This window comes from Drosophila grimshawi, unplaced genomic scaffold (genome assembly GCF_018153295.1).
Source record: "Drosophila grimshawi isolate 15287-2541.00 unplaced genomic scaffold, ASM1815329v1 contig_44, whole genome shotgun sequence".
NCBI classification, from domain to species: Eukaryota; Metazoa; Arthropoda; class Insecta; order Diptera; family Drosophilidae; genus Drosophila; species Drosophila grimshawi.
In genome coordinates, this window is record NW_025063240.1 from 1,635,032 (window position 1) to 1,657,270 (window position 22,239).

The 22,239-nt window shown below is 36.7% G+C and overlaps 2 protein-coding genes across 2 annotated transcripts; both read right to left on the reverse strand.

Moving 5' to 3' along the window:
• Positions 1–204: 204 nt before the first annotated feature.
• Positions 205–1,501, reverse strand: LOC6570344 (fibrinogen-like protein 1). Its single transcript, XM_001996537.3, has 3 exons — positions 1,377–1,501; positions 497–1,314; positions 205–431 (listed from the first exon to the last, which is right to left on the reverse strand). The coding sequence occupies exons 1-3, from the start codon at positions 1,452–1,454 to the stop codon at positions 302–304; spliced, it is 1,026 nt and encodes a 341-aa protein (XP_001996573.3). The 5' UTR covers positions 1,455–1,501; the 3' UTR covers positions 205–301.
• Positions 1,502–5,654: 4,153 nt separating this feature from the next.
• Positions 5,655–21,327, reverse strand: LOC6570343 (somatostatin receptor type 2). The gene is made up of 2 exons (XM_043215449.1): positions 21,313–21,327; positions 5,655–8,237 (listed from the first exon to the last, which is right to left on the reverse strand). Exon 2 carries the CDS (start codon positions 7,963–7,965, stop codon positions 6,307–6,309), a length of 1,659 nt encoding a protein of 552 aa, XP_043071384.1. The 5' UTR covers positions 7,966–8,237; positions 21,313–21,327; the 3' UTR covers positions 5,655–6,306.
• Between the last annotated feature and the right edge of the window lie 912 nt (positions 21,328–22,239).

The window sequence follows — 22,239 nt, forward strand, 5'->3', positions numbered from 1 at the left end:
TACCCTGATCCCAGGACTTTACCCGAGTCGAACACTTTTTGGGTATTCTGAAACCTACCCGTATACTCCATGTATGATCATTTTTCTAGGGTATTAAATTCTTTAACGTGAAGTTTGTAATGAACTAAAGTATATATACTATATATACCCGTAACTTTCTTTTGCACAACTTCATTATACCCATTTAAACCATTTTCCAGGGGCTTTTTTTTTTTTTTTTTTTCAACAATCTTTATTATTAAATATATTATTTTATTATGTTCTGTGTATTTAGTAAGCAAGTATACTCGTATCTCTTTGTTCAAAATAAAGTGTACTTTGGCCTGATTAGCATTTTCACAGATTTAAGTGAGTAATATCTCTTGAGTGTATACAACCAAATGCCCTTAACATTTTGCTCGCCAGACTTAAAGTATCTTCCATTGAGATTACTGTGTAGATAATACAAATAAATAATGTGTTGCTGGCAATTGAAATGTGCGTGTACTTGACCCACCTATTTGCATCCCAGTTGAACCACCAGCCACTCGCATAATAGTTGGCACAGTTGCCTCTCGACCATCCATCATTGTCATTATCGTAAGTTGAGAATTTGTCGTAAAGATTGTATTTCAATGAATCGCCAGCATTGCCAGTGTAGGTTCCCAATGATTTAAGCATATATATCTCCTCCTCACTGCCAACTAGGAAGCTATCATATTGCGCATGAAACATATGGTTGTTAAAGTCGACCAACTCCACATACAGCTCAAATGGCCGAGACTTTGTTAGGCGATGAAGGAGCTCGAGGCCTATAAAGAACTCGCCATTATAAAATCCAAATCCATTGCGATATGCGTTCCAGTCCCGATAGAAATTGAGACTCCCATCAAACCGATGCTGGATAACAATCCAACCTGTACCCGCTCCACAGGCATCGCAAAGAACCCAACGTGGCTCGATTCCGGGCACACTTATCAGTTGAACACTGCCAACGGGATCGAGTACAGAACAACAACTACTTGTTGCCTTCTCTTTCTTCTTCTCCTCCTCCTCGTCACGCTTCCAGAGCAGGTTCTCCAAGTGGAGTACTGTGTCATTCAATTGGAATATTTGTGATTTTAGTTCTGCTACGACAGCTGTGAGGTCTTCTCTTGGAGCACCCTGTGTTTGCATCATGTTTTTTCCGATCAAATGCGAAATGAGACTCTCATTTGAGTTGGCAACGACATTTAGCAGTTTTATATCTTTGTATGTCGCATTTATTTGCAGCTCCCCTAAGTTGCCTTGTAGATCGACTATGTGTATGTCTTTACTTTGTATAGCACTGCCCAACTGTAAGCATGAGAATTAAAAAGTTGTTGCAAATGCAAACAACAATTCACACTTTTGCTCACCGCCTTATCTTCATCAGCAGTAACGTGGAAGTATGCCAAAAGTATAATATATACGAAATACGTTAGTTTTATCCGCATTTTCTCTAAGAATAGTAAAGACCTGCAGGGCGATTGAATATAAAAATGGAACTAAACAGTAGCTGAGAGTTGACTTTGTTGAATATAGTAAAGATATTCGTCGTCTCGGGTTGCCCCAAAGCTTATCCACTTATCAACGTTACCTTATCACACGACTGCATTCTAACCGAGCTGGTTCATTCAAAGTACAAAATCAAAGACAGCTGCTCTTAATTTGGAGGCTCACCTCACTCATAATATTTATGTATGAATTTATTTAGTTGATGAAAACGGGATAGAAAATGCTTGTAGAACAGTTGACAATAGTTCGTGAGCAACCAAATTTCCAATTGAAAGAAATTTTAAAATTTCACTTTAAAACACTTTACATATCCAAGTGTAAACAGATGCTCTCATTTCCTCTGGCCAGCCAAGGGTTAAAAAATATAGCAATGCTTGTTTTTGCTTAGTAATAATTTAATTAGATTAAGATAAGAATACTTTTCTGAATGTAAGTTGGATATTTCTTCTTCGATCTTTGTCCAGTTGAAGTATAAGAAGATCTTGACTTTAAAATGAAGGATTTTATTGCTCTGGGAATTCGGGATGTCTCCATATTTTTGTAGAAAATCATTAGGCCAATTTAACCCTGTTTTAATTGATTCAGAGTATACAAAAAAAAAATTGTTAATATTAAAGCAAATATTAAAAATGTATTGAATAATAATTTAAATTTCCAATTTGCCAATTTGCGGATTGAGTTCCACTTTTCGTTTTAGAAAAGACACGAAATCATTTAAATTTGTTTAAAGCTTAAAATTGAATTGCCACACTTAAAGAACCGCGGAGACCAGTTGGAAATTGTATATTTAAATTAAATTTCAATGTTTATTTGAATTGCTCAATTATGAAATAAGTTCGCGAGAATTTCCACCTGATCGTGCGATGTGCCATTAACCATTTCCCATTACCCGCTAGCCAAAAGCCAATTTGCCTAATTTGCTCTTTTATAAAATTTTATTAACATTTTCTGCTCTTCTACACACAGAATTACACACACACACACACACACACAGTTATATACAAATATTTGTTTGTAAATTTTAGTATGTATTTCGCGAGGCATTTGCGAGCATATTGAGGTGATAATGTATTTATAAAGCGACTTTGTTGTATTTTTAGTTGGCCAATAGAAAATGGAAAAAAATTTAAATGAAATTAAATGAAATTGTGCGGGCCAGGCCTTTCATTGCTGTTCATTTTCAATGCCCGATTTATGAAGTGCGAAGCAATAATTGGATTGATATATAAATATATATATATATTTATATATAGATATACATATGTATATACATTGTACATATGTGCATAATTTGGGTCAAAGTATGCACAATTTACTGGCCCGCTTTGAAGTCGTTGTCTATCTGCGGCCCACATATGCCCACATTTGACTTTGAAATTCTCAAGGAAGGGAGATATAGTAAAGCCAGACGAGTATGAAGGTGAAGCCAAAGGCTGCTTGAATGAAATTGAATTTATGGCGATAATAAAGTGCAAGTTTGAGGTTAAGCATCAAGGCGGACGGCGTCGCACACTTTCAGAAGCGCCACGAGCTGATTTCATAATTTAACTGACAGCTGAGTTTGCTGCATCAATATGGCAATAAATTGGCGCTTGTATCCGGTTTCAGCAGTCTCGCTTCTTAGGCACACGAAGTGACTTTTAAGTGGATTCTCACTGCCAGCACTTGACCTTCAACTTCAACTTGGCCCCGGCAGCTCTATTTGCATATGCATTTGCAATGCAACCTGCCCGACCCCAACGAAGACGAGCCCATTAAAATCAAAAGCTGCTCTGTTTCTCGCCCCAACGCATCCTTGTCAGCAGCTGCTGATCCCTTTGCATTGTCTGTCCGGGATGCAGCATATGGACGAGTGCATCAGGAAGCATTTTAATTCCTAACTCTGCTTTTTGCTTTTCGCTTTGACTTTGGGTCTGGCTCTGGCCTTCTCTCTGGCTGTGCTGCTAATGAAATTCGAAATAATCAATATGCGAGTGCCGGACCTTCAGTTGGGTCCATCATCTGCAGAACAACAGCAACGCTGGTTGCCTCCTGTTTCCTAACAAGCGGTAGCTGATGATTGATGGAAAAATGAAAAATAGTTTGCCCAATCTTCATATTGATTGGGCATAGCAAAAGCAGAAGCTTGTTGCCTCTGTGCAAACAGTAAACAGTAAACAGTCCGTGAGTGAGTCCAATTGTTGATTTGCTTTGCTTTCCACACTTTGCCAAGCGCAAAGATGTACGTTTTACAAACGTTCATGTTACCCACCAATTCCATTCCATTCCATTTCATTGGCCACAGTTTGAAGTCTATTACACTGGATGGACGAAAACAAGTGGCTCAATACTGCTATCAAGCACTGTATATGATTAGTGATATTAGAAATTGAAAATACACATGAAAGCATATTAACCCTTTGGTAACATGCATCTGTGATTTACTTTCAAAATGCAATCAATTCTATTACACTGCTGCCTCGGATCGTTTTCACTCATTTATCCCAATTCAATTGAAAAACTTTCTGACAAGTTCTCATGTTGCATGCTCAATTGTCCATTGAGCAACCAGCAGTAATTTTCTAACAATGTTTTGTTTCCATTATTTGTTCTGCAATTTTTTCTTTTTGCGTTTTGTTTTGTTGCACTTCTTTGCTGTTTTTCACATGTGAAAACATTCCGAATTACATACATGTTATAAAAGAGGGTATAATAGGTAAATAGTCAGAAAGTGATATCTTCGATACTGTATAATAATCTACATATTTTAATCTCCACAGCCAACTGAAGAACTACCTGAAAAAATGTATCTGATAAGTTTCAAATATTTAAATTACGAAAAGAGATCACCAAACCGTAAACAACTAATCTTTATCTTCCTGCAACTTTCGAGTTTCCTTTTAAAGAAGAATTTTAATTCATGGACAGCATCTCTTAACATTGGTAAATTATCCTTCGATTAGAGAATAAATCATGACGCTACTCTAAGGTATCAATAGCTTTAATTTTGAGCATAGGGTATCTGGTGGTCAACCACATTTTGTCAGCGAAGTTTGGCATTAAATTGTTCTTCATGTGGAAGTGTTTGGAATTGTCTTTGGGCAGCCAAGCGCCCAGCGTGGTTGTTAGCAACTTGTGCATTCTCGAATGGACATAACATGAAGCATGACAATTGTTCCGTTCCGTTTGTTGACAATTTTCTGCCCTCTTTTGCTCTTTGTGGCAATTTATTGTTCTGTTTGTGTCGCACACTTTGGTTGTGTTTTTATGTTTATTGTCACACTATCAAATGCAAATTGTCTCTGTCTCTTCATCTGTATCTGTATCTGTATCTGCAAACTATCTCTACAGCTCTAGCTCTATTTCTCTCTCTCTCTCAGTCAAGTAGATGAAAAGGGAATTTAAATTAGCCTCGTAAAAGATAAGCATCAGATAGCTGCGAAGGTGACGAACAGAAGTGTGAATTGTAGACGGATTAAGCAACAATTGCAATAAATTATTGAGCAAATTGTGTGCAGAATATGATGTCGCTTGGATACAGTAAATGACATGCCATAAATTTATATATATACACATGTCGTAAGAGTTGTCCTGGCCATAAATATGCAAGTCGTAAAATATGATTTTTAAAATATGTTCAAGCGCTATTAACAAGTGTTGTTTGCTTCCCATTAATTTCGACGTGTGTGTTTGGATTTTATTTGTATACGAACTCAAATTCCATTTATTTTCACATTTTGAAGCAAATATCTGTGCTGCAGTTCAAATTACATTTAAATATGCAAATATTATTTGTTCATGCAATATTCCTGTAGTTTTTTTCTCTGACTATTGATAAGACTTTTGAAATGATTACATCTATGAGAATATTAATTATCTTATTTTACATTCAAAAATACAAATAGTACATGTAAATATTTAAATGGCAACATTAAAAAGATTATTTTATTTTATTATTTTCAATTTCCATTTCGTTGCTTACATGCCCAACTTGGTATTTATTTATTTAGTAGCTCATTCACTTATGCAGATAGAGAGACGTCAACAGCTTTAATACAATGGTCTATTATAAAAAAATGCAATATTTCCTTGAAAATGTATTCCAACACTAGAAATGTTTACATTGATTAATGTTAATTTGTAATCAAAGATTTGTTCATTATTATTCTCTTAATATTCATTCATAATTGAATAACTACGCACTATGTGTAAACCATTTTTTGGATAAATATAAGCTTAAAAATACACTGGTATTTAATGTTAATCGTTGTTCACTTCTTCTTAATGAACATCTGTGAATCGTCTTCCTTTTCAATTTCATAATCACATTGGAATTTAATTCGAAAATGTGAAGATATTTGTTTTGTTTTGTTTTGTTTTGTTTTATTTCCAGTGGAATTGTTTCTTGAATAATTCCCCGTGGATTTCATTTCACATCTAGACATCAAGTTTGTGTGATTTCTGGTTTCTTTCTCGTATATTCACAACTTGCATACTATCATCAAAGTCTTTCACTGGTTATAATATTTGGCCAAAGACCTACTCCGATCTGACATATGTATTACTTAAAGATTAAATCTTTTCCAACTTGCCTCGCTAACTTTCTGAACCTAATCCTATCGGAGTATATCAAATGGAGACGGGGTTAAGCGACAACAACAGAACGACTTACATAATGAAATATCAATGCTTACACTAAAGTAAGCATTCCGGTGCCCTAATCAGGTCCGTCTTCAGCTGCACCTCACCTGGACACTTTCATCTGTGCGCAATGAACACAACCGTCTCGACCGGCATTCCCGGAGCCCGCTCTTATAAATCCGTGTGGAGAACGGGCGGCTTAAAGTTGTTGGTCTCCGCACTGACAACGAGCAGGGCAACATTTGCTGGTGTCACTGTCTGAGGGATCGGAGGTGGTGCGATTGGCTGTGTGGAGGTGACAACATCCGTGCCTGCCGTCGTTGTTGTCGTCGCGGTTGTTGTAATGGGTGCATTATTGTTCCGAGCGGTGACCAGAGCCTTCTTCTTGTTGTGCTTGCTGTTTGCGGCGTTGGCATTGACACCGATCAAACGCTCCGATTGCCGCCCCTTGCCAAACTTGGGGAAGAAACTGTTCTCCAGCTGCAACTGGGCATTGATATCGTTGCGTGCCGCACAGGTGCAGGCCTTCATGAAGCTCTTCTTGAAGTTGTCGCTGAGAAAGGCATACAGTATGGGGTTCATTGCCGAATTGGAGTACGAGAGGCAGCCACAGGCTAGAAACACGGCCAGCTGTAGCCGGGAATTGCAGCCGGGCGTTGAGTTAATCAGTGCCACCTGCGATATCCAATGGGGCAGCCAGCACATTATGTACACGGTGATCACGGTAAGCACCAGTTTGGTCACCTTGCGATGCGATCGCTTCTTCTCCTTGCTCTTGTGCTTGGGTCCGACAGTGTGCAGTTTGCGTATCACCAGGCAGTAGAAGATCATGATGAAGATCAGCGGCGTCGCAAAGCCCAACACCAGCGAATACAATATGAACACCGAGTCCGACTGTGCCTCCGGCCATTCAATGCTGCACGAGATATGCCCCGGCGCCGATTCCACAGTGCTGGCAAACAGAATCACCGGCAGCATCAGCAGCACCGATGTAGTCCACGCCACGGCGGAGACCAGCTTGGATACGAACGGAGTGCGATAGCGTGGCGACGATATCGGATGGCAGACGGCTATATAACGATCCGCCGACATGATTAGCAGAAATATTGACGACGTGAACTGGGTGACCGATGTGCTCACCAAATAGGCCTTGCACATGTAATTGCCAAAGGGCCAGTTGCCCACCTGCATCGTGTACAGCAGAAACGGTATGCCAATCAGAAAACACTCGTCTGCAATGGCCAGATTGAGTATATAGATGTTGGTCACCGTTTGCATCTTGGAGAAGCGAAGTACCACATAGATGACCAGCGTGTTGCCGAACAGACCCACAATGCAAACGAGCGCATAGAGTATCATCGAGATGAGCTTAAGCCCAAAGTTGCCATCCCGGCTGCAGCCTTCCATCTCAACGAAGTCTTCGCTGCCATTGAGCACCCGTTCGCCACCAGCACCACCAAAATCCAAAGTGCCATTGAAGGTGGATGGTAAATGTATGCTGCTGCTGCTGCTGCTACCGGCGCTCATGTGTTTGTCGTAGTCTGTGTTTGCCAATGCTGAATTAAAGTTGACATCGCTGGACTTGCTGCCAGTGGGCATAGTCTGTGATGATGTTGCTGTTGTTGTGGATATTGTTGCTGTTGTTGTCGTGTCATTGGGCAACGTCGACGTCGAGGATGATGTCGCTGTCAACTGCTCTGTGGGCGTTATTAAGCTCGTTAGTGTCAGCGATGTCAGCACAAATAACAGGATGCTATAGCCGCCATGGACATGATGGTCCTTGTGGCAGCTGCGGTTAGCGGCACCATTTGGTTTCGAGTAGCCTTTCATGTTTGTTGTGCGGCTTTGTTGTTCTCCTACTGATGCCGCCGCTACTAATCCTGTTCCAGCTACGACTCCTGCTCCTACTCCTGCTGGAATTGTCAACTTCGTTGAATGTGCGCCTGGCTAATTTTCAATGCCGGGCAACGCCCATTAGCTGATGCCTGCTGCTAAAACTCAAATATTTTGATATGTTTGCCATCATGGATGCGTGGATGGTGGTTTCAGGATACCAAAATGTCGACGACCACACACAGAGCAGCCGTCACATAATTTCAGTTCTGAAAATTATATTAGAGAGAAACGAGAGCAAATTATTATTTATCGTGTAACCGACAACCATACTTATGTTACCCAACTAATTGGCTTAGATTGACAGCCCTCACACACAAAATGTTATTCAATGCGACGCAAATTTTTCGACAGCAATAAGTTGCTTATAGAAAGCACAGCATATGGCTAGTTTTGAATCCATTTTATCTGCTTCAATTTAACCTTTTAAATCGGTAATAGTTTGACTATAGTTCGAATTGGTGTATTTGCTATGTCGAAGATGAGATACCCTGGCAAAGCTGTACACATCTAAATTTAATTATTAAATTCGGAAATTATATTTAAAGAAATAAATTAAAGAAGATCGAAAGTTAATTGAATGATATCTAAAATAACAAACAATTATCGAATACAAGAATATTTCTTCTGATCAATAGTTCCTATATCAGTTTTATGAAGTAATCTATTAACTGAAAATAACAACTGAGTTGCATCCAGACAATTAGGCTTCAATACAATTCAAAGTAATATTCGACAGAAAGCGCTTACACATAATGTTATCTAGAAATATACACTGCAAGAGTAAATACATTTTTTTTAAATTCCCACTTTTGGGATGCAGTTTTTTCTGTAAGCACAAAAGCATATCATTTGCTGCATGAATTGATTGTCTGGCTGTCATCAACGAAACTGCATTGACAAAAACAACGTTCAATGTGGAGCATCCTCAACCACAACGAGAGGCAACGCAATCAACTTTATATACGAGCGGCTCTATGAGAGGTTGCTTGTTTTCCAGCAAATATAAATATTTTCGGTACTCAATCGAAGGACGGCCGAGCTGACGGCAATGTGAAGTAACAAAATATTAAAAAAATAGTATAATTAAATTTTTTATTATGTTATTTTGTGTATTTATAATTATACTCATTACTTTATTCATTTATTTATTGTTGACTACTAGTAGTAGACAAGCACTGATAATAAATGATTTATTAAAATATATATCTTCTTAAAATTTAGCTTTTCATCGACAGTTTTGCAGCTCGATTGAAAAAAATTCCGGTGCCACAAAAATAACTGCTTAAAAGGCTACGGACAAATAATAGGACGACAATACAATCCTCTTATTGAAACAAAAAAAGTTGTTATACACTGATTAGAGCACAAGTAAGATTTACTCAACAATAACTACTTTTCAACAGTCTTAACGCAAAGCTAAGAAGATCATAAGTTAAGACATGGTAAAACTTTGCCATTAAGAACTTGGATTAAGAACTTGGTGGTTCACTGAAGGGCAGCTGCCCTGCGACTATACACCTTGCGGAGTCGGAGAAGTTTACTTCAATGCGATACACATTTCATGACGATGTTTATATACATTCTACAAGAATATAGCCACGAATAACGATTAGCATAGCAGTTGTCTAGTCATTAAGCTATATTTAATTATTTAATTTAACTACAAGTATCCAGAACACTCCCAAACCGAACCTAAATGAAATGCTTTCAAAGAAAAAGCCCGTTATTAAGCTGGAATTCAGCACAAATATGTAGTACATAAAATGCCTGTCGTCGTTCGTAGGTCAGTCTACCAAACCCTAAATCTTAACGAAAATGCGCAGACAGAAGGCCAAGTTTTTGTTTAAGCCAAGAATTTGTTTGCCACGAGCCGCAAACTTTTCTGGGTCAAGGCAAAAATTGTCCGAATAGTCTGTTGCAGCCACACTCTGGCTGGTTTGCTCTAATGAATTAATTGTTGTAATCCCCGTCAGATAACAACATGAGTTGGCTGAAATATGTGAGCTGATGCCTTTTTGCATAACTAAGTCGACAGTTGCGATTAATGGCACTTTGTCCCGAATACAAACAGAAATTCTGGTGCCCAACTCTGTGCCAATTAAAGAGCTAATCACTTGTTGTATCATCACTAAACGGCGGCTGACTTTTGCCAAATCCACATCATAGCTGCCACATGATTGCGTGAACGCTGAACTGACAGCCTCACGTTGATTAGCCGACAGGTAATCAGGCACGGTGCCTGTGTCAAACAGACCTAACCAATCCACGTCCAAAGCAGCTATCGGCCACAAAACAGGGCTAGCAATCAATTGCTACACATGTTTTGCCATTGAAGCGAGCACCACAAGGGCCATAAAACGCTTGAGTGCTCCGTCCCTAACTGAGAATGGATGCGGTGCAAGCCAGCTAGCTCCGCATTGTAAGAGCGATATAGATGGACCATAATTACTGCATATAGCCCAGTTGTCTGAGTCAAAGGATGCAATGAGTATGTGAATTTTCACGAGGACTACTCTTAAAACTACTTGCGTTTAGATGATAAGAGAACGATTAGGAGTCATACTGGGTATATGTACTATTTGAAGTATAATTTGTAGAATATTTGTATCACATATAAGATTTTCTGGATCGATTTAAAAACAGTTTACTCATTGCTTTGCATTTAATATATATCCTTCTTGAACTTTAGAAGCGACTTGTTGCCTACAAATTAAGTATAAATAATAACATGTGTTTATATCCTATTTATATCCTTTATATCCTTTTTAATTATTGTCATTCAGATAGATTTTAAGTAGAGAATTCATTTTAATTAATAAATATTTGTTTTTGAGATAGGGATGAATAGAATAAATAAATGAAGAATAATAATAATTAACTACTTAAATCAAATATATTGTATTTTTCTTTAAAGTTATTTAATTAGATAGTTGAACTCTGCAGAATAGTTTTCCACAATTTTCAAACACGACTTATTAAAGTGGATCTAATTTTTCCCATTTCATTTTGTGGCACGTTCATTCACACCCAAAAAGTTGATGCTTTCTTCTTCGTAATCAGTGGAAAGTTGTAAGCCTACCAATTTCATGTTCATTTTAGTTGTCATTGTCGTGTGGCGTAGTTTAGAACACTCCGCCTAATTAAAATTGAATATTGTGTTGTGCAACATTTTAAAGTACTCGACGAATGGCGCCCTAAGCGGCTTATGTAAGCTAAATTATTTTACAAAAACAGCAAAAGTCACTCACACATTTGCGTTGCATTTAGCTTTCAATACCGTAATGCCCTAGGGATTTAGTTTGATGTGGTGTCATCAGCATATTCTCGTTCATTAATGAGTTGGCCTCCCCATGTAGATTATGCTGGCTTAGCTTTGTACTTTTTATACCCTGATAACGAACGTGCAAAATACATATGTTGTTTTTGTGAAAGGTTTCTTCCCTTAAAGCTCGAGACGTGGAGTTTTTAATTAACACTCGTCAAAGGTAGGATATTAACAATCGCGAGCTAGGTCCAATAGCGTGCTATTGATAGAAACAATTGTAAGTCTATAGGTACTACATGGAAGTCACATTACTACAAATATTATTTAAAAATCGGCGTAATCCCAGCCTCAAAATGGGAAATACTTATATCTTCCACGGAATATTAGTAATAGGCATACACATAAATTATAGAGCTGACGTTACCAAAATTATGAGCTAAATTACTTAAAATCTCTTTCTAAGATTAGTGAAAACATTTCTTGGACATGAGTACTCCGCAAACAAAATTCTTGAAATCTCCCATTATTTTGGGTCGTAAGCTACCAGACTTGGAAGACAGATTATTAAAGATATGATTAATAAAAATAATAATAATTTCCAAGATTGCTAATAAATCTAAGCTTGTGATACTCAAGCTTCCGCTAAACGCAAAAACTCATTTATGTTATCGTATCTTTCTTCGATATTTTTTTATTTTGCTCATTTGATGAAGACCAAGACAAGCAAGCTACACTTCAAATAGCTGTTGTTTATTTTCAATTTTGTCATAATTATGAGTTGCTTGTTTGAATGATGCTGTGCTGTGTGTTTTTATTTGCGCACATTCTAGTGCAAATATTGTGGCATTTGAATGATGTGTGCGCATTTCCCAGCACCCAGTCAAAAACAATAACAAACACATAAAAATGAATATCAAAATCTGAAGAATAAAAAGAAAAATACAAAACAGCTGGTAAGCCTTCTAAGCATTTGTCCTGGTCTTTTCATTCCTCTCGGCGGGGGACGTGGACGTCGACGTGGACGAGGGCTTGAACTCGGCAAGTGGCCTGAAGCGCACTTGCGGTCTCTTTAAATTCAACATGCGCATTTTGGTGGCTCTCGAAATGGCCTTGCCAGAGCCTGTGTCTAGACACTGATTTCAGTTGCTTCGTGGCCCAAATTAATTTATTGCTTCAATGCCTGGCGAAAGCGGGCACGTCGTTGACGCAAACATTAAGCGCTGCTAAAAGCGTGCTTGGCTCATCATCTTTAATGGTTATTCATAGAGATAACTTAAAGCGAACTTGACTCTGCCCAACACACATACGCACAAAGAATATAGAATCGATAAGCATGCAGTGTTTTGAATGTGGTTGCCAACGGCATAAATCAAATTACATAGACAAAAGTATGCAAGAGTACACCCAGCAGATTCTCTGTATCCACTTCATACTTACTTGCATTTTGACACACTCAAGAACATACAAAACATATATACCGAATTGCTGACTTAAAAGGTGAAACAGGCTGTGTGTAAGCTGCCTTTGTTTGGGACCCCCTGCTTATCCATTTTTAATGGTTACAGGGCATAAAAAGAAGTGTGCTCCCCCACTGAAACACCCACTCTCAGGGAGACACCCACACACACACACACCGGCCACAAAAAAGTCAACTTGCAAATTGTTGTGATGTGAATTCGTTATCAATACCCTGTATATCCTGAGTACTTTAAATATTGCATATTAAGATTCTCGAAATGTGTGTGACATTCGGAAAAGATATCTCTTACTCTAAAGCAATAATCCAGTATTTCCAACATTTCTTACACATTCCATTACGAGAATCCGTTGTCGTTAAATTGTAACTTAATTAAAGCAGTTGATCGGGTTATTTGTCTTTACGAAATGAATAGTAAAATAATTAGTAAAAATATATTCCAAATTTTCTGTAAATAAACTTAAAAAAAGAGGATTTTATTTCTATTTTGCATTCGAATATAAAATATAATAAATTATTACAAATAATCTCCTTAATTACATTTGAAATTAATTTTAAAATATTCACATAACTTTCCTTAAAAATTGATATTGATATATTGTTCCAAACATCGATTCAATAAATAATCAAAAAAAGCACGAAATACTCTCTAAAATTCTTAAATCAGGCTGTAAAAAAATGATTATATTCTTGAGCCAAGTTTATCTGCTTTATATCAAAAAAGGTATTGGAATATTTATTTGGATTTACACTTTTATTGGATTCTGCAAAGAAGGGAATATTTTCAGTGCTTTTATTTGATATGTGTAAATTATTTATTGGTACACGCTTATATTATTCAGTGAGGATGTTAGCGGCGTTGGCGTTAATTCCCACAAGTTCATCGTCAATAAACCCAATGTTTCTTATCTATAGAGTATTTGACATTTGCAATCACCTTCGTCTTTTTATGCTTGCCACTTTTTGTACAAAATTATACACAAGTGGTTTCGTTTTTTTATTTATCGAAAAGTTTTTTTTCCAGGAACGACGCCACCAGCGTACACCTGTGATAACAGAAAGTGACACACTAAATTGCTGACGGTGCCCAGTTTCATCGGCAGGAGACAGCCGGGTAAACAAGGGGCGAACCCCGAATTTGAATGGGCTGGTGAAAAATGCATGAGACACGGCAACAATGGTAGCCAGTTTGTGGCATTTGTCTGCCCAGCATCCTTATTGAGTGCTTTGTAAAAATAAAACATTTCGTTTCAATTTAGAGTACTCATAACGAGAACTGGGGGACTAGGCAATTATGCCATGTGTTCCAAATAATTTGTGTCTCATGCTGCGCGGTCATTTAGAAATATTTAAAGAGAATTGAGACAATTTTCTTTTGTATTTGTTTGTTGTTTTTTTTTTATTATTTGTAATTTATTTTTATTTTTTTTGTTTTGTTTGCCCGGGGGACTCACTCAAAGAGCAGCAGAAATTCAAAGAATAATATGAGTTATAATGTTTTCGGCTATAAAACGACGGCAACCGGGGCTCTTGGGGCTATAAAACATGTGCTGTGCCTGGGGCCGTATCTGAGCTGGGCCTGAAATTGGGCCAGGGTGCCTCCAGTAAATGGACTTTGGCTCCACTAAGTCCTAAGTAGGAGATTGATACTTTGTGCCGAGATTTGCATAACAAAGCATCGCGGGTGGACCCTCGAATATTGTACTCGCAGCGGATTTTATTTATGCGCCTGACAGCATCAAAATTGGATAATGGAAATTGGATTCGAGTCTAAACGAAAACGACAGCGATAAACAAATCTCTTAGACCGGGCACCAAGACCATAGCTCCAGGACTAAAAGTAAAGCGAAAAGTTTCCGAGTACTTGACTTGATTACCACGAGGACGACACGTGTGGCTCATGGCGCAATATAAGCACAAACACCTGTTGAGATTAGAGCCGTAAATACTAGAAAGAGACAGACACACAAACATCGCGAGTGAGAGTGAGATTGAGAGTGAGAGAGAGGGAGGAGATGAGCGAAAGTTGTGGCATGTAGCATGTGGCATGTGCTGCTCGGGATGGCATCCTATTAATATTAATGAGCACATGAGGTGGGCAAATGCCTAAATGCTGACATCACTGCCAACATCATTAGGACGTGCGAAAATAATTATTTAATTATTTATAAATCATGACTTGACCATCGACGACGACATGGCAACAACGAAGCCAATATCGATGTCGATGGCGTCTCTACACTCAGAAAAAATATGCAATTAATTTTAGAAAATCGCCGTACTGTTGCTAATTCACCCTATTATTCAAAAAGTATATTTAAAATACGAAAGATTGTGTATTCTAAAATCGAGGATATTCGTTTTCGTAATTTCAGGGTTCACGAAGGAAATGTAGAAAAATATCGAAAAAAAAACTCTATGATGTCTTTTATATCTGTACCCATATGTCTTACATAATATTTTAGTTTTTTTAACTATTATTAAAAATTCGTGTATTTTAAGAATTTACAAACAACTTCTTGCGAGTTTATAAATTCACATATTTTAATTGAATACAAGTTTAGACAAGATTTTCTCTAAAAATAAGGTTTTGCATTTCTACTTTTTAGAAATTTTTTCTATTATAAAGAAATTTATTTGTGAAGAATTAATAAAAAACGACTTTATTAAATTATACATTTTTTTCGTATACTTCGAATTTATTTCTAAGGTCTAGAACATATTGTAAGTTTTCAGGGCGATTTTAATTTTAGAAGGTTTTTTTGTTGAGTGTAGCATCGTAATTCCCCGTCTTTTCGCATAATTTTGCCTTGACAACTAGCTTGCTAATTGGAGTAAATAAATAAATAATAGCTCGAAGCTCTGGGAATGGAACAAAAATAATTATCTGTAACTCGGCAATGTTGCAAAAATTTACTTGATTATTGATAAACTCTTTCACTACACAGTTATGTCGACAGGATACGAAAGCAAACAGAAGCAATAGATGCACAAGGAAGGCAAACAAGGACAACAAAACTCACTGAGTGTAAGGGATATAAAAACGGTTGAAATGTATGTGCATAAAAATGGTCGAGAAATGACGGCCTTCGACTTGCTGTAAAAATATGACTCTGTATAGAGCAGTAAAATGTTTGACATATATTTATTGTTATTGGTACATGTCCTCCAAGCGGCATCTCGGCCGCTCCTCCGACCAGTAAAAAACTGGTAAAACCCAACCAACCCAACACATGATGGCGCGATAAATGAACATTGTCCACAAAAGTTACATCTCTATATTGAAAAGTATATAAAACATAAACAAATAATCATATAAGTATGATATGTTTCGTAGAGCACAACTGGCAGATATCCCAAGTAAAGATCTGTCGAACACAGGTCGCTTGCAGCGTATCATACAATTAGTCAATATATAAATAAAATTACATAGATTTATATTTGAGTTTTGTTCTAGATTTCATATTGACTTATGGGACACTGAATAAATTATTTAAAAAATAAAATTTAACAGTTAAATTTAAATATATAAAAAATCAGAATCAATATTCAAATATATGTTCTTATTAACCTCTCACAAGTACTTCTGACCATTGGAATAATTTTGTTTACTCTTCTGCTTACCCATTTCTTGAGTACAGGGTATACAAAATTAAACGATGGACAGTATCATAAAAAACACGGAAATGGAAGCTGTGGCGTAGTCAGATATGCAGATCTTCGGAATTGTGACACAAAAATATGACTTTTCGAACATGTGCGAGCCTAAATAAGCTGAACAATTTACGAGCGAATGTTGGCCAAGTGAAGCTTAAGTGAAACATGAGCCATGAATGCAATAAAAATGATAGGAAGCTCTTTCGTTACGCATGGGACATGGTTCATAAATTGCCTATGAAAACATAAGCCAGTTAGCTTATGAGATAAGACTGACATCAGCAGATATATAAATATGTCAAGCTTACAAATCAATATTGCATTTTAATAGGTTTTCTGTCGCCTTCTATTAACGACCTTAACGACGAATTTAACGATTTGGGAAGAGCTCTCTCGATACGCTCATGACTTTAACTAATTGGATGTAAGTAGAAAAGCAACAGAAGAATTTGTCATTAAAGAAAATCTGTTCATTTTATCGCCACAGATTTTCAAACTTGTTTACGTGCATTCTTTTCCTTGACAAACAAGTTTCGATTAGAATCATCCTAGATAAAAAACTTTTTTCTATTTTCGTCGCTTGAAACTTACAAGTTTTCAATTAGTCAACCGACTGAACAATTAAATTACTCCCACTACGCTTTTTGCTATCATTTCCAATTCCTTACACGCTCTTTGCCTCGTCCAAGCTCATCCTTGGCAGCCAACTTGCAGACATTTATCTTACTCGACTGTCCACCAACCTCGTCCGATGACTTTCCGTACGGATATTTTTGTTGCCACGCTGGCAATAAAACGAGAAACCTGGCAACAATGTTGGGACAGAGGAGGCGAGCTCTACGACAAACTTGTCGTAATTTACTTTCAAGCGAAGTTTTGCCATCGATAAATTTTCTACGAGCCAAACACTTGTTGCAAGCCCCGGAGTTGGGCTTGGACGTGGCAAGTAACTGGTTGGCTGGGCTCAACTTTGTCCCATAGGTATTTTCAAATGTATATAAAACCCATTTGATACTGCAAAGCTGCAACTGATCAGCCGATTTCAAATTGTATATTTTACACTTTCTTGTTATTTGAAAACTAATATGGAATTAACCGAATAATCCTTACATAGTCTGTGATCTGGCGAACTTAAACGTGCAAAGTTTCAATTATGTTTTGGCATGCCAGAAATTAATTGAAATTATGAAAATTGCAGGCTTCGACTTCCACTTAAATCCACAACCACGTCAACCTTTTGGCTTGCACACTTGGGTCAAATACAACTCGCAGGAGGTTGAAGCGCCTCCACACCAGCGACCTCTGGACTGTTGGGCGTTAAATTAATGTGCTACAAATGTAATACTTAATGTTATTTATTATCTGCTGAAACCAGTTCTATATTTATGTAATATATTTTAATTCACTGCTATTATTCATTTACCTTTACAAATCAATGCTTTATAGCCTTTCAATAAGTTGATTAATGTTTAAATATAATTGCTAAATCAAAAAAAGGAAACCCAATAGAGAAATATCAACTCTAAGATAAAATAATAAAATAATCGTTTCTTTAAATTGTAACTGCGAATTAAATTTATATTAGAAGATTTTATTGGTTTTTCAGGCTTGGCTTTGTAGACTGAATTTAAATGATCCATAATATGAATTTCAATAGGGTCATCGATTAACCATACAAGAGTTGTCTCAATCCGAACTAATATACTATGCAATTTACGTATAAATTTAATATGTTAAGAAAAACATTCATTGACTTGTTCAATTGGCACTAAAACGACAAGGATATTATTTAGATATTCCAATTAAAGACTATTTAATAATCAGAATAATGGAGAATCCTAAATTCATTTGGATTTTGCGTTGCATTGCCGCAATTTAAGCGCATTTTAGGGGAAATTACGGCTTAGCATGACTATCACATGGAATCTGTTGCTGAGTGAATTATTGCATGCCTCAAACAATACCACAAAAGGTTTTCCCTCGAGCTAATTAAAATACCGCCTATGGTTTGTGATTAAGTTTATGATTATGAGTTTATCGAGAAATTACTCTTTTAGAGTTATGTCATAATAATTTTCAAAATTCATTGCTCAATTTCTAACTTATTCTGCTAATCATAAAGTCATGGCCTAATTTATAATTGATTTTTCTTATATTGAAAATGTTGAAACCTCAAATGTGTTGACTGTAGTTGAGTAAATTGCGAGATTCTCTTTCACAAAGAGGCATGAAGATAGTTTGAGTGTATTGCCTCTCATGCATATGATGATGGCAATTACGTAATGAAAGTTTTACAAAAACACACTTGAAAGCACGTATGTGTACAATTTGTCATCAGGCATTTACGTTTACGAATGAGAGACTCCCTTTGACCGATTTACCGATAGCTTTCAGTGCTTTATTTCTCTATTAAATTATGCAATTTGTTTAATGCAATGCTTTCAGTTCGAATCCCTACAGCACATATTAATAATGACTTTGAAATGGACTTTATCAACAGTTTGTTTTGTAAACACATTTGCTATTTAAAGATTTTTAGATATGCGATTTAGCGTTCTGTAAAGGCATGCAAATGGTTTTTGTAGATGGGCCATCAATGATATCCCGTCTAAATTATCAAATTACCGTAAGGAAAAAGTTTTCGTTTATTTTCGTAGCCCTTTTTTCTGGGTACTATGGCTGGCCACTTAACCATTTCTTTTTGACCATCCTTAGCGGCAATTTCAATTAAAATCAGCGGGCTCCGGTTTCAAGGGTTCGACTCGAACTTTCGCAATGTGAATAGCTAACTTTTGATTGCTAGTCTGACGGGGCAAAATTGTTAATCAAATTCAAAGAGCAGTTAAGCTAATGATTTCAATAGCCGCAGCAAAAGGTAAATGCAAATGAGCTACTTATGAGCTGTGCTCTCTTTTTACTTCTGCTGCCGCTGCTCTTTTTATTTGCCTTTCGCTTCAATTGCCAACTTTGTTGGCGCACATTTGCCTTGGCAGCAACTACGTGCAACTTAGAGGCAAGTTTGGATATTGCAACAGTTTTCAAGAGCATTTTGCTCATAAATTAGTTTTTAGTTTCGTCGATTTTCACTGATGGCTTTGGTATGAATTACCTTTATTGGAAGGCTTTATTTATTACGTTTTTTTTTGTCAGATTTTGCCAACTTTTTTGTAAAACTTTCATATTATAATAAGTATTCATGGCTTAGTTCTTTTTCTATTTACTTTCAGTTGATTGCATTTCTATCAATTGAAAAAGCCCATTAATCGAGTTGTCAAAATACAGAGATAATTATTGTAGGAATTATAATTAGAGCTCAAACTCTTTGCAGTAAAAGTCAAAATATCAACATAAAACTTTTGACAATTGACAATTCAAATGTGTCAAAATATCAAAGGTTATTATTAAAATTAATGTACAGTCGAAATCTAAACAATGAATCATTTGACAAACCAAATTTTGTCAAATTATCAAAGCCAAAGGTTATTATTAAAATTAATGCACAATCGAAATTGTGAGTGTATATGTGACAATTATTGTGTGTGTGTGTGTGAGTGCATGTGTGTGTTGGTGGGAGTGTGTTGCTGATAACATTGTCGATTTAATTACATTTTATTGACTTGCCTCTGCTTCTTGAATGCCAGATATCAAAGTTCGGAAGGCCGCCGACTGTACGTCATTATTATAAGCTCTTATCTGACATTAGGCGCACATTATGCCCCGGAATACACACAGATATAGATATTGTTTTTTTGCTGGCAATGTCGCACATTTTGTTGTAATTTAATTGCGTTGCCACACACCATTAATTAAGTAATTACCAATCAAATATAACGAATATTACAAATAAATACATATTCTGATTATTTACTACTGATTTAAGAACCAATACTCTATCAATATATTTCAAGTGTTTAGCAATTATTATTTAAGTTAATGGGTTTCATTACGGCAAAATATGATTTACTTTGTAGTTGCTGATGCTGCTAATCAGATTCATAACTCACACACATACACACAAGCAGAAACACATTACGTAATTATGTTTAATTATCTGCACTGAGTGAGTTTGAGGCTTTTGCGTATTTTGCCTCCCCGGGCGCATTTCGCGTATTTTCTATTTTACTACTTTGCCATTCAACTTCTCTCTTTTTTTTGCCCCGACGTGTTTATTAATTTCCCTTGTCTTTTGTGGCTATGGACAAAAAGTCGGGCTTGCCCCCAGGCACTCTGCCAGTATGCGCCCCAAAAAGCATGCAATATTTTATCACTGGCAGCTGAATGAAAATCTTTGGTTGCCTCTCGCAACTTCAACATAGGAGAACAGCCAAAATAATCGCGTTTCCTAGAAATACCAGCTACATTTTTATGAATTCATTTTACGACAAAACCATATCAAATATTTCTGAAAAACGAAATTCATTTCACGAACCTAGATGCATTCGAGATGAACATGAATACATTGAAAGAGTTGAATAATATTCTTATAAATTTAATATTGGAATAAATGATGCTATAAAAATAGCTCAAGGGATTTTCAAAATGTAGAATATATTTGACAGAATGTGACAGTAAATTGTTCCCCACGCAATTAAATAGAAGAAAGCCGGGAGAAACTTAAGCATATTTCTTCACTGTCCCGCATTGAATTACAACGATAATAAAAATATCCTTGAAGCAAAAATTGCGTGGGGTATTTGTCCTGGAGCATTTTCCCTTTATAAGCCATATAAATTTCCGGCAGTTTCATTTTACCGCTTCGCATAAATTTGACACTTTTTTGTTTTGGGTTGGCTAACAGTTTTTGTTGGCGGTTTTCATTCACTCTGCATTTGAGTTCATCTTAAAGCAGATTTATTGTACTGTGCAAGTAATAAATATTTACCTCTCGATTTTGTTGTGATTTTAATAAAACGTTGTCTGCTGTAGTATTGTCAAGGTGTATTGTTTTTATGATAGCTTATTTATTTTAAGCTCGTTCTAAATTTATTTTTGTCTGCTTTTTAAATTTGTGTGTTTTAGTTATTTAATTATTTATTTTATTTCGCTTGCGTCAGGATTATTTTACAGTTTTCACAAACACTCGTTATTATTTTTTCACAGTTTCAATGCTACTTAGCTGTATTATATTATTATGTATTTATTTGTCATTATTGCACGCACACTTCAAACATGACTGCCAACACACACAGAAAGCAACTTTTGTGCGTGGCTCTTTGCTCGTATCTTTTACTGACAACTCCACTTGCATGGAAAAGTGTTTTTCCGAGCTGTCTGGTGCACACGTGCGCAACGCTTTGTTGACAGGCAACGACTGAAGCCGCTACAGAAGCCGCTGGTTTAACATCATCTGTGTGCGCGCCACAATTGTTGTCAATGCTAATGATGATGTTAATGACGCTGCTAATGATGTTCTGGCGGGCCCACGCCACGAACAGCTGTTCGCATTGTATGGGGCTTGCAGAGCAACAGACAGAGCGAGAGCGGTAGCGAGAGAAAGAGAGAGACAGAGAGAGTGGAACTTCGGATATTTTTCTGCGCAAACGAAGCAGACTCGTTTCGGAGTCAATCGTTTTCCAGTGCTGTTAAAGTTAGCCAATAACAGCGATGTGGGTGGGTAGCAACTGTTAATTGTGTTACTCCAAGAGGCAAATGTTAATAATTTTGGCTAGATTTGAAATGAGAAGTGCGAGTGTTTATTAAATTATAGTAATTATAATTATTACAATTGTTTCTTCTTAATGGCCGCGCCCAATCGGCAATTGCTATGTGATGCTTCTGATGTGTTCGCTTTTATGTCTGCTTGCGCGTT